The 13,876-nt window shown below is 36.6% G+C and overlaps 1 protein-coding gene across 1 annotated transcript in view; it reads left to right on the top strand.

Moving 5' to 3' along the window:
* Positions 1 to 13,876, top strand: part of LOC118933500 (3'-5' RNA helicase YTHDC2-like) — a 78,249-nt gene that overhangs the window by 51,056 nt on the left and 13,317 nt on the right. Inside the window, 3 exon segments of the mRNA XM_057490528.1 lie at positions 8,243 to 8,369; positions 9,379 to 9,584; positions 9,932 to 10,127. Of these exon segments, the coding sequence (XP_057346511.1) occupies positions 8,243 to 8,369; positions 9,379 to 9,584; positions 9,932 to 10,127 (529 nt within the window).

Here is a 13,876-nt window from a genome sequence, read left to right on the forward strand (position 1 = left end):
CTCTGATTCTCTTCCTCCTGCCAGTGACCTGGGTGTGGCGAGTGCTCAGGTCCCACCAGGTTGCAGTTTTATTACTTTACCCTTTATCGTGAGATGTTAGATGTTCTCTTTTTGCCGCTGTAGACTGGCTGATGCACTCTTATTTCTGGTCACTCTTTTAGGACTAGTTGTATTTGCTGTATTTTCATATTATATGTAGTTTTGGGAGGAGATTTCTGCCTCACTTCTCACACTGCCATCTTTTTTCCTCTCAGGTCCTATTTTCAGCTTTTTGAGGAACCCCAATGTTACCTTCCACAGTAGGTATACCAATTGACATTCTTACCAACAGTGTAGAAGGGTTCTCATTTGTCCACATCCTTGCCAGCATTTGTTGTTTCTTGTCTTGGATAGTGGCCATTCTAACTGGTGTAAGGTGATATCTCATTATGGTGTTAATTTGCATTTCCTTGATGATTAGCAATGTGGAGCGTCTTTTCATGTGCCTGTTGACCATTTTTATTTCTTCTTTGGTGAAGTTTCTGTTTAGTACTCCACCCATTTCTTTTTTTGTTATCATTAATCTACAATTACATGCAGAACATTATGTTTACTAGGCTTCCCCCTTCACCAAGTCCCCTCTGCAATCCCCATTACAGTCACTGTCCATCAGTGTAGTAAGATGCTGTAGAATCACTACTTGTCTTCTCTGTGTTGTACAGCCCTCCCCATGCCCCCTCAGCACCCATTTTTTAATCAGGTTATTTGTTTTCTGGGTGTTGAGGCATATGAGTTTTTTTTTATATATTTGAATGTTAACCCTTTATCAGATGAGTCACTTATGAATATAGTTTCCCATACTGTGAGATACCTTTTTGTTCTGCTGATGGTGTCCTTTGCTGTACAGAAGCTTTTTAGTTTGTTGTAGTCCCACTTGTTCATTTTTTATTTTGTTTCCGTTGCCCAAGGAGATGTGTCCAGGAAAAAATTGCTCATGCTTATAGTTAAGAGATTTTTCCCTGTGTTTTTTTTTAAGTCTTACGGTTTCATGATTTCCATTTAGGTCTTTGATCCATTTCAAGTTTTGGATCTTCTTAGACAATGGACTTAGACAATAATCCAGTTTCATTCTCTTAAATGTAGCTCTCCAGTTTTCCCAACACCAGTTGCTGAAGATGCTCTCTTTTCCCCATTGTGCATATTCATGGCTCCTTGTAGTGTATATTAATTGTCCATAGATGCATAGGTTAATATTTGGGCTCTCTTTTCTGTTCCATTGATAAATGAGTCTGTTTTTGTGCCAGTACCAAATTGTTTTGATTACTGTGGCTTTGTAGTAGAGCTTGAAGTTAGGTAGCACAATTCCCCCAGCTTTGTTCTTCTTTCTCAGGATTGCTTTGGCTATTCGGGGTCTTTTGTGGTTCCATATGAATTTTAGAGTTATTTGTTCTAGTTCGTTGAAGAATGCTGTTGGTATTTTGATAGGGATTGCACTGAATCTGTAAATTGCTTTGGGCAGGATGGCCACTCTGACAGTATTAATTCTTCCTACCCATGAGTACAGGATGTATTTACATTTATTGGTGTCTTCTTTAGCTTCTCTCATGAGTGTCTTGTCATTTTCAGGCTATAGGCCTTTCACTTACTTCCTTATGTTTACTCCTAGGTATTTTATTCTTTTTGATGCAGTTTTAAATGGAGTTGTTTTCCTGATTTCTCTTTCTGCTATTTTCTCTGGTACAATCTGGAATGCATCAGATTTTTGTGTATTAATTTTGTATCCTGCAACTTTGCTGAATTCAGTTATTAGTTCTAATAGTTTTTGGGTGGATTATTTAGGGTTTTCCATGTATCTTGTCATATGCAAATAGTGATAGTTTTACTTCTTCCTTAGCATTCTGGATGCCTTTATCTCTTTTTTTTGTCTGATTGCCGGGGCTAGGACCTCCAGTACTATGTTGAATAGAAGTGGTGAGAGTGGGCATCTTTGTCTTGTTCCCAATCTTAGAGGAAAAGCTTTCAGCTTTTCACTATTAAGTGTGCTGTTGGATGTGGGTTTGTCATATATGGCCTTTATTATGTTGAGGTACTTGCCCTCTACCCACTTTGTTAAAGAGTTTTTATCATGACCAGGTATTAAATTTTGTCATATACTCTTTTAGCATCTATTGAGATTATCATGTGATTTTTGCTCCTCTTTTTGTTGATGTGATATATGATACTGATTTATGAATGTTGTACCCTGCTTGCATTCCCTGGAATAAATCCCACTTGGTCATGATAGATGATCTTATTTATGTATTTTTGAATTCTGTTTGCTAGTATTTTGTTCAAGATTTTTGCATCTATGTTCATCAAGGATATTGGTCTATAATTTTCTTTTTTTTGTGGTATCTTTGCCTGGTTTTGGTATTAGAGTGGTGCTGGCATCATAGAATGAGTTTGGAAGTATTACCTCCTCTTCTACTTTTTGGAATACTTTAAGAAGGATGGGTATTAGCTCTTCTTTAGATTGTTGGTAGAATTCGCCTGCAAACCCGCCTAGACCTGGCATTTTGTTTATTGGGAGTTTTTTGATTACCATTTCAATTTCATTGATGGTCATTGGTCTGTTCAAACTTTCTGTTTCTTCCTGGGTCAGTCTTGGAAGGTTGTATTTTTCTAGGAAGTTGTCCATTTCTTCTAGGTTGTCCAATTTATTGGCATATAATTTTTCATAGTATTCTCTAATAATTCTTTGTATTTCTGTGGTGTCTATTGTGATTCTTCTTTTTTTCTTAATGATTTTGGTTATGTGTGTGTACACTCTTTTTTTTTCTTCATAAGTCTGGCTTTGGTTTATCTATTTTTTAAAAAAATTTTCTCAAAGAACCAGCTCCTGGTTTCATTAATTTTTTTCTATTGTTTTATTCTTCTCTATTTTATTTATTTCTGCTCTGATTTTTATTATGTCCCTCCTTCTACTGACTTTTGGCTTCATTTGTTCTTCTTTTTCTAGTTTCACTAATTGTGATTTTAGACTGTTTATTTGGGGATCTTCTTGCTTCTTGAGGTAAGCCTGTATTGCTGTGTACTTCCTTTGTAGAAGTGCCTTTGCTGCCTCCCACAGGTTTTGAGCTCTTGAGTTGTCTTTATTTGTCTTTATATATTGCTTGATCTCTGTTTTAATTTGTTCATTGATCCACTGATTATTTAGAAGCATGTTGTTTAGCCTCCATGTGTTTGTAGGCTTTTTTGTTTTCCTTGTGTAATTGATTTCTACTTTCATAGCATTGTCTGAGAAGCTGCTTGATACAATTTCAATCTTTTTGAATTCATTGAGGCTTGTTGTGTCCTTCTATGTGATCTGTTCTGGAAAACGTTCCATGTACACTTCAGAAGAATGTGTATCCTGCTGCTTTTGGGTGGAACTTTCTGTAGATACCTGTTAGGTCGATCTGATCAAATCCTCTGTTTGCTACTTATTTCTGTCTGGTTGATCTGTTGGTGTGAGTGGTGTGTTACCGTCTCCTAAAATGAATGTGTTGCAATCTGTTTCCCCTTTTAATTCTGTTAGAATTTGTTGTGCATACTTAGGTGCTCTTATATTGGGTCCATGGATACTTACAGTGGTTATATCCTTTATCTGGTTATAGTGATTATAGTGGTTATATCACTGGACTGACCCCTTTATCATTATGTAATGTCCTTTGTCTCTTGTTACTTATTTTGTTTTGAAGTCTATTTTGTCTGATATAAGTACTGCTACTCCTGTTTTTTCTATTATTTTCATGAACTAACTTTTTCCATCCCTTCACTTTTAGTCTGTGAATGTCTTTGGTTCTGAACTGAGTCTCTTGTTGGCAGCATATGCATGGGTCTTTTTTCTTTTAATCCATTCTTTCACTCTATCTTTTGATTGTTACATTCAGTCTTATTTGCATTTAAGGTGATTTTTGATAGATATGTACCTATTGACATTTTATTACTTGTGTTCTGGTTGTTTTTATGTCTATTCTCTGTTCTGTTTTTTCCTCTCATATACTCTTATTAAATTTGATGGCTTTCTTTGATGTTGTGCTTAGATTTTCTTTTTTGCTTCCTTTCTGCCTTCCTTTTTTTCTGCGTTTCTTCCTCCCTTCCCTTTTCTTCCTTTCCTCTCTCTGTTTTTTTCTTTCTTCCTCTCTCTCTTCCTCTCTCCTTTCCTCCCTCCTTCTCTTCCTTTCTTTTGTGTATTTATTGGAGTCTTTAGATTTGTGGTTACTAAAGGTTCAAGGATAGATTCCTTAGTATATAACTGTTTATCTTAAATTACTGATTACTCTATTTCAAACCCAATCTATAATTACTTTTCTTCCTCTCCTTCTTCCTCCTCCACTCTTATGTATTAGGTCATATTCTGCACTTTTTATGTATCTCTTGAGTGATTTTGTGAGTAGTTGATTTAATTTCATACTTGCCTGGTACTAGTTGGTCTACTACCTTTCCTGTGGGTTTATTTTCATTGGTGGAAACTATTTAACCCTTGGGTCATTTCCAACCACAGCAGTCCCTTTGGCATATCCTGCAAGGCTGGTTTAGTGGTGGTGAATTCCTTCCACTTTTGTTTGTCTGGAAATTGTGTAATCCCTGTTTCAAATTTAAATGATAATCTTGCCGTATAGAGGATTCTTGGTTGGAGGTCCTTCTGTTTCATTACATTAAATATATCATGCCACTCCCTTCTGACCTGTAAAGTTTCTGCTAAGAAGTCCTTTATAAGTAATCGTTTTTCTCTCTCTGGCTGCTTTCAGTACTCTCTCTTTTTCTTTGATCTTTGCAATTTTAATTATTATATGTGTTGGTGTCAACTTCCTAGGGGTTCCTTTTGTTAGGGGTTCTCTGTGCTTCCATGACATGAGAGTCTATTTCCTTCCCCAGATTGGAGAAGATTTCAACAGTTATTTCCTTAAAGATACTTTCTATCCCTTTGTCTCTGTGATTCCCACTCGTCTGATGCCAAATACAATGGTGTAGTCTTTCCCTACACACACACACACACACACACACACACACACACACACATATATATATATAAATAACCATAACATTATTACACAGCAGTAATAGTAGTATAACTCCATTTGGGTTCCCAGGCCTGATTCCCATGTGTGTAAGTATGTGGGAGGTGGTCTTCCTTCACCTGCTAACACCAAGCAATTCTTGAACACCAGCAGGGTGTCCGAGAACTCAACTCAATTCTAATGCTATCTGCCTTAAGACAGCATCAGATTCCCCAGGTTAAGGGTTCTGTCCTACAAGACTGCCCTCCACCCTCAACTCCATACACGAGTTACAAGCCCCAGGCAGTTACCTGTGCTTCTGACCTACTGGCTATAGATTGGAGGTTCCCATGACCTCCCCTTTAGGTTCAATTAATTTGATAGAGCACCTCACAGAACTGAGGAAAGCTCTTACATTTGCCAGTTTAATAAAGGATATAAGTTAACAGCCAGATGAAGAGATATACAGGACAAGGTCCCAAATATAGGAGCTTCTGTACTTGTGGAGCTTGGGGCCTGGCTCTGTGGAACAGGGATGCAATGTGGTTCCCCAAGCATAGAAGCTCTCAACAAGTGAGAAGCAGCATCAACTGAGCAATACAGAGCAGAGCACAGTGGAGAGACACAGCTCTTCTCAGTGGTTTTTGTGAGATCTTCATTGCATAGTCATGATTGAATTATTGGCCACTGGTTCTTTCAGCCTCCAGCCCTTGGGAGGGGGTCCAAAAGTCTCTTTAACATGACAGACCCTCATTTCACCTTTAAGTCTGCAGTGTTTTTAGGAACTGTGGATGAAAACCAAATATACCTGGGAAATATATATTTGGACATATGAATGACCAAATATGTACTTCTTATAACTCATAACACAGTCTCCCTCTCTCCATCTGGTACCCATATTGTGCGAATATTGTTCGATTTGGATTGGTCACACAGTTCTCTTATTAGTCTTTCATTCCTAGAGATCATTTTTTCTGTTTTTCAGCTTCATTGTTTTCTTGTTCCCTAATTTCCATTTCATTACAGCTTCTTCAACCTGTAATAATCTACTCTTAAATCCCTCCATTATATGTTTCATTTCAGATACTGTATTCTTCAGGTCTGAAGGTATTCTGTCCATTTGTTGAAGTCCTCCCTGAGATCTTGAATATTTTTGTAGATCTGTGAGCATGTTTATGACTTTTACTTTGAAATCTTTTTCAAGAAGATTGATGATTCCTTGTTTCATTTAGCCCTCTTTCTGGTGTTTTGTCTTGTAGTTTTGTTTGGGACATATTCCTCTGCTGCCTTGTTTTGTCAGGGTTTCTGTTTCTTCTTTTGTATTAAATGTCTCTTCTGCTTCCTGACCTGTTGAGTAATAACTTTGTGAGGGAGCCCCATCTGTTGGCATGCACTGGGTGGGCTGCCTTTCTGTGTGGCTTGTTGTGGTCTGATTCTAGGTGAGCAGTTTGCTTTGGTCATGCCTTTGTGATTAGCACAGAGGTCTCTGTTGGGCTTTCTGTGTACAGGGCTGCACTCTGCCTGGTTTGCAGCAATGGCGGGGCTGAAGGGATAATGGGGTGGGAAGGCTGATGTGCTGCTGCTTTGCATACAGCACCAGGCTTGGACACCTGGAAGGAGGAAGGAGCTCTTGGGACTGGTTCCTATGGGCACCTCCCCAGGGGGGCTGAAACAGCCGAGTGCTGAGAGGGTCTCCTGCCTGCTTGGCAGCAACATCTGACACTACTGCCGTGCCAAGTGGGTTGTCTGCTGGACATGCACACAGCGAGGAGCCTCAGAGCTGCATTGGCAGCAAGGGGGATAGAGTGTCTGGGGCTCCCAAAAGTTCCCAACCTGTTGGACTGAGATCAGGCTGGGGAGGTATCTTCCATCTGCCCTTTCTCCTGAGAAGAGAGCTCCATCAAACACTCTCCCCTCTGGCACCCCTCCTGCTCTTGGGAAGTCTTTCATACTGCCTGCTTTGCTTTTTCTCATGGGCACTGGTGGAGCATGCCTGTTGACCACAAGTGGGTGGGATCTCAGCCTCCTTGAGTGTTCCACTTGTCTGTTGTCCAGCCCCGCTACTCACCAGAACACCATTTAATGAGGGCTCGTGCTCCTGGAGCAGATCTCCAGGGCCAGGTGTTTGTGGTCCTGGGCTTCTGCCCCCTCCATCTCCATTTCTCTTTGTACTGCCTGTGGGCTGAGGTTGGGAAAGGGCTTGGGTTCGGCTTGATCGGGACTCTGCCACTTTACCCTTTTCTGTGTAGTTGTTTCTTTTTCCCTAGAGGTAGGTAGTCTGTTCTACAGTTTTCAGGTCGTTTTCAGGCTTAGCTTTATTTGCTGTATTTTCGTGTTTTATGTATTTTTGGGAGGAGGTTCGTCCTTGCCTTTCAACTCTGCCCCGAGAACTTTTATGATCTGCTGTTTAGTCTGTTAACTAGGCTTTTTGAGGTGATCATTTTGCAGTGTGTACAAATATTGAATCACTATGTTGTGCATCTGAAACTAATGTTATATGTCAGTTATATCTCCAAAGAAAAAGTTTGCTTAAAAAAAAAAAAGATCTACTTTCTTAGCAACTTTCAAATACATAATACAGTGTTATTAACTAGTCACCATGCTGTACATTATATTCCCAGGACTTATATATTTTATAACTGGAAGTTGTATTTTTTGATCACCTTCACCTATTTCACACATGCAACTCCTTGCCTGTGGCAACCAATCTGTTTTCTGCATCTATTGTAGTTGTTTTTTTAAAAATAAAGTCTTAGAAGAATTGACCTTGAGTGGTTAATGTAGTGGTTTTCAGTTACTTTGCAGCCTAACTAAGAAGCGATTGGTGAATGCATCTTTTTTATAATTGACATATTGCTGATATACAATCTTATGTTGTTTTCAAATGACAACACAGTGGTTCATCAGTTATCCATATTATTAAATCCTCAACCCCACTAGTTCAGTTACTATCTGTCAGTGTAGAAAGATGTTACAGGAACATTGGCTGTATTCTCCATACTGTACTGCTGTCCCTGTGATTAACTTATATTGTGATTATGAATTATTGTGCCTCTTTATTCCCCTCCCTCTCACCCCCCAGCTGCCCCAACTCCTCCCCCTTAGAAATTACTAGTTTCTTCTCAGTGTCTATGAGTCTACTGCTGTTTTGCTTTGTCTTTATATTCCACAGATAAGTGAAATCATATGGTATTTGTCTTTCTCCACCTGGTGAATATATCTTGTTATTTATATTTTTATAGGCATGGCAGAAAGCACGAAGTGATGGATGGGAGCGAGCCTTTTGTGAAAAGAACTTTCTTTCACAAGCTACCATGGAAATAATCATAGGCATGAGAACTCACTTGCTTGGTCAACTTAGAGCATCAGGTGAAGTTTTTCCTCAAAAAACTTATTAAAACCACCTAGAGTACCCTGCCCATATCTCATAGTGTTTCTAGTATTAACTGATGCCATCTTATTTTATGACATTTTCATATTGCTTTCTGTCTTACATACATGAACACTTTTGTAGACTTCTGTGTGACCTGAATTTTTGTTTGTTGATTTAAAAAAATGATATTGTAAAAGCTGAAGTTGAGAAATATATGAATATGTTTTGATACTCTTGCCAATGAGCACGTTATGTGTTTTTTGGCAAAGATCAATTTAGATATCATAGTTGTTATATTTTATCACATCAATAAATAATTATTTAGCTCTGTGAAATAGAAATTACTATATTTGGGACATTAAAAAAATAGTAATCACTTGAAGGCACTTTATTTATTTATATTTAAAGAGGGTGCCAGTGTTGCTATTTCATTTTAGAATTGTTGCTTTGAATTTCTTTTTGAGTAGCTTAGTACATTGAAGAAAATAGAAGAAGAGAACCAGAATATGGATTCATGAATTAGCTGAAGTGCCAAAGTCATATAAGGAATGAACCCGGGCATTTAAGAGTAGTCTCAAATATGGGGAAATATAGGAGGACTTTTGAAATTCTAGCAACAATACTGCATATTTACTTGACTTCACCGCCACAGTTCATGTTTATTATGAGCAAAATGTTACATATACCAGTCAAATAGTTTTTCAGCTATGATTTTAGTATGTTTCTGAGGCAGCTTTATAGCTTTAAAGCTGCTTTAAAGCCCTATGAAAAACTTAATATGACTGTGTAGTTTTTAAGAAGTCCTGAAGTTCCTAATGAATCTTCTACATATTTTAGCCTGAGCAAACCTAAACTGTCTTAGAACATTGCTTCTATATTTTGAACTTAACAGAGGAGATTTTATTAACTATTGTGGAATTTGAACATAAACTTAGGAATTGTATGTTTTAAAATATATTTTGTACAAATAGAAAAAGTTGGTGTGTTTTTTTCCCTCTCTTGTAGGTTTTGTTAGAGCACGAGGTGGTGGTAACATTCGAGATGTTAACACAAATTCTGAGAACTGGGCTGTTGTTAAAGCTGCATTGGTTGCAGGCATGTATCCTAATTTAATCCACGTGGACAGAGATAATGTAGTATTGACAGGGCCAAAGGAGAAGAAAGTACGGTTTCATCCCACTTCAGTTCTCAGTCAGCCACAGTACAAAAAGGTAAAACATTTTTAAAGCTCTTAGGCCTTGTGATGAAACTAATGTAATTTAGATAGTTGAAGATTAATGAAAAATGCTCCAAATACCAACCTGTTTTAAGAAATTAATTAGTTATATATATAATTTAACATTGAAACAAAATTTTGATCAAATCTTGGTGTTGGAAGAGTTGATGTGCTATGAGGACTTTTATACAAACTACTTAAGCAATGACCTGCTTTAATTTTTTGCTTGGGTACTACTATACATCATCTGTTTCATTGAGGGACTTTCTATATTTTATAAGTATTGCCAGGAAATTATGTGATAACTACAGTAAACAACTTTTTTATTTCTTTTTCTAATAGATACCTCCAGCCAATGGTCAAGCTGCAGCAATTCAGGCACTACCTACAGATTGGCTTATTTATGACGAAATGACCAGAGCCCACAGAATAGCTAATATTTGATGTTGTTCAGCAGTGACACCTGTCACTGTCTTGGTATTTGGTGGACCAGCTAGGTTGGCGAGTAATGCTCTTCAGGAACCTTCATCCTTTCGAGGTAAAAATCTTCTTGAAGTGAAATTTTTTTTTTCTTGCTAAACCTCTAAACCTAACAGATTTTGAAAGGACAAAAATTTATGTAGCAGTTCCCTTTTGATATATTAAGACTAATAACAAAATACTAAAGCATTCCACTCTTTTGAAATTGATTCTTAAGTTAGCTTGATATTGATTTATGCATTTTTTATTAATCTTGCTGATAGGAAGTTTTTCTCTTCCCCTTGAGTTTAATGATAGTTTAACATAACAAAGGTAAATATTTAAAGGAAGTGGTAATAATTCCATTATCCTTGTGCACTTATATTTTTAATGTTTACATAATTTATTTTCTCATACTGTTATTTTACATTATTTTCATTGAACAGAATATTAAAAAACTAGTATTTTAATGGTTGCAAAATATTCTATCACATTAAAGTGGTATAATGTGCATAATGCATTTAAAATGTTCCTTTATAGTTGGACATCTTGATTGTTTCCAATTTTTTGCTACTCAGTGGTTCAGGTATTTATTGGGCAACTACTATGTGTCAGGTATTGTGCAAAGACTGAGGATATAACAAAGCAAGATGGGCAAGGTGTTTCTGTCCTCAGGAATTTACACAGTAGAGGGAGTATACAGACAGCAAAAACATAAATAATCTGCATGGTACTATGAAAGAAATAAAGAGGACTGCCTTAGGGATGTCCTACTTTAGGAAGGGACTCTAGGCAAGTTTCTCTAAGGAGATGTAATTTAAGCTGAGACCTAAAATATGAGAAGCAGCCAACCATGTGAAGATGCAGAAATAAGCTCTAGGTAGAAGCAGCTGTCAAGGGCCAAGATTCTGCACTAGGAAATGATCTAGGAGCTGACACAAAGGGGTTATGTAACTGGGAACATTATAATCAAGGGGAATGTGGGATGCAGTAAGGTTGGAAGAAAGACATGGACTTGAAAGCCATGGGAAGTGCAAGGGAAGACATCAGGGGTTTTAAGTAAGGTAGTGGTGATATGATGTGATTTATCTTCAAAAAGATCAATTTGGTTATGAGAAAGGATTAGTGAAGGAGCAAGAATAGAAAACAGGAGGCAAGTAGGAGGCTTTTGCAGTAGTCTTACAATAGATAATGATGGCTCAGAACTGTAGTAGTTGCAAGCTGTTACGAAGAGAAATAGATTCAATATTATTTTGGAGGTGCTGGTACTGCTGGATTGAATTAACTCTCAGGTTTTTGATTATGGCAGCTTGCTGAATGATTCTGTTTTTTTCTTTATTGAAGAGTAGTTGGCATACAATATTATATAGTTTTGATTCAGCATTTACATACATTACAAAATGACGGCTGTGATAAGTCTAGTTGCCATCTGCCTCCAAAGTTATTGACTATAATCAGGCTGTACTTAACATTCTGGTGGCTTATTTATTTTATAATTGGAAGTTTGTACCTTTTAATTCCCCTCACCTATTTTGCTCATTTGTCAACACCCCTCCTCTTTGGCAGCCACCAGTTTGTTCTCTGTGTTTATAAGTCTGTTTCCGTTTTGTTCATTTTTTACATTCCACATATTAGTGAAATCATATGGTATTTGTCTTTCTCTGACTTATTTCACTTAGCATAATACCCTCTAGGTCTACCCATGTTGTTCAAATGGCAAGATTTCATTCTTTTTTATGTTTTTTTTTTTGTGTGTGTGTGTGTGTACGTTTTATTTACCCATTCCTCTATGATAGACAGGTTGCTTCCATATCTTGGCTATTGTAAATAATGCTACTATGAACATAGGGTTGTATATATTTTTTCAAATTAGTGTTTTTGGATAAATACGCAGAAGTGGAATTGCTGGACTTTATAGTAGTTGTATTTTTATTTTTTTTAGGAGTCCTCCATGCTATTTTCTGTACTGGCTTCACGAGTTTATATTCCCACCAACAGTCCATGAGGGTTCCCTTTTCTTCACATTCTTGGCAACAATTGTTATTTGGTGTTTCTTTGATAATAGCCATTCTGACAAGTGAGGTGATATCTCATTATGGTTTTTATTTGCATTTATTTCCCTGATAATTAGTGATGTTGAGCATCTTGTACCTATTAGCCACTTGTATGTGTGTTTTCTTTGGAAAAACATCTATTCAGATCCTCTGCCCATTTTTTAATTGGATTTTTTTTTTTTTTTTGCTACTGAGTTGTATGAGACCTTTATATATTTTGGATATTCACATCAGATATCACATCACATTTGCAAATATATTCTCCCATTTAGGAGGTTGCCTTTTTATTTTGTTGATAGTTTCTTTCTCTGTGCAAAGCTTTTTAGTTTGATGAAGTCCCTTTGTTTATTTTTACTTTTGCTGCCTTTACTTGAGGAGATAGATCTAAAAAATTATTGCTGGACTGATGTCAGATTTTACTGCCCATTTTTCTTTTAGGAGTTTTATGGTTTCAGGTCTTACATTTAAGTCTTTAATCCATTTTGAGTTTATTTTTGTATATAATATATAAGAAAGTGGTCCAATTACATTCTTTTGCATGTAGCTTCCCAGTTTTCCCAACACTGTTTATTTTGGGAGAGGCCTTTTTTCACTATATGTATTCTTGCCTCCTTTGTCATAGGTTAAATGATTATATAAGCATAGGTTTATTTCTGGGCTGTCCTGTTACTTTGATCTATGTGTTGTGTTTGTGCCAGTACTATACTGTCTCGATTATCATAGCTTTGTGGTATAGCTTGAAGTCAGGGAGTGTGATACCTCCAGTTTTGTTCTTTTTCAAGATTGCTTTAGCTGTTCTTCTGTGGTTCCATATAAATTTTAGGATTATTTGTTATAGGTGTGTGAAAAATGCCATTGGTATTTTGATAGAGATTGAACTGAATCTGTAGATTGTTTTGGGTATTGCGGGCATTTTGACAACATTCATTCTTCTCATCTATCAGCATGTATCTCTTTCCATTTATTTGCATTGTTTTCAATTTCTTTTATCAATGTCATAGTTTCAGAGTACACATCTTTCACGTTCTTGGTTAAATTTATTCCTAGGTATCTGATTCTTTTTGATAGAATTGTGGATGGAATTGTTTTCTTAATTTCTTTCTGACAATTTGTTATTAGTATATAGAAATACAACAGATTTCTGTGTATTAACTTGGTATCTTGCAATGTTACTGAATTCATTTATTAATTCTAATAGTTTTTTGGTGGAATCTTTAGGGTTTTGTATATATAGTATTTATATATATATAGTATCATGTCATCTGCAAATAGTGACAGTTTTTCTTCTTGCATACCATTTTTTTTCTTGTCTGATTGCTATAGCTAAGACTTCCAATGTATGTTGAAAAAATTATGAGAGTGGGCATCCTTCTCTTATTATTGATCTTAGGGGAAAAGCTTTTAGCTTTAAACACTGAGTATGATAGCTGTGTGTTTGTCAAATATGATATTTATTATATTGAGATATGTTCCCTCTGTACCCACTTTGTTTTTTTTTTTTTGAAGTCCTTTTTTTTTTTTTTTTTTTTTGTGAGGGCATCTCTCATATTTATTGATCAAATGGTTGTTAACGACAATAAAATTCTGTATAGGGGAGTCAATGCTCAATGCACAATCATTAATCCACCCCAAGCCTAATTTTCGTCAGTCTCCAATCTTCTGAGGCATAACAAACAAGTTCTTACATGGAGAACAAATTCTTACATAATGAATAAGTTACATAGTGAACAGTTGTACCCACTTTGTTGAGTTTTTATCATGAATGTGTGTTGAA

This window comes from Manis pentadactyla, chromosome 13, assembly GCF_030020395.1.
Source record: "Manis pentadactyla isolate mManPen7 chromosome 13, mManPen7.hap1, whole genome shotgun sequence".
NCBI lineage: Eukaryota > Metazoa > Chordata > Mammalia > Pholidota > Manidae > Manis > Manis pentadactyla.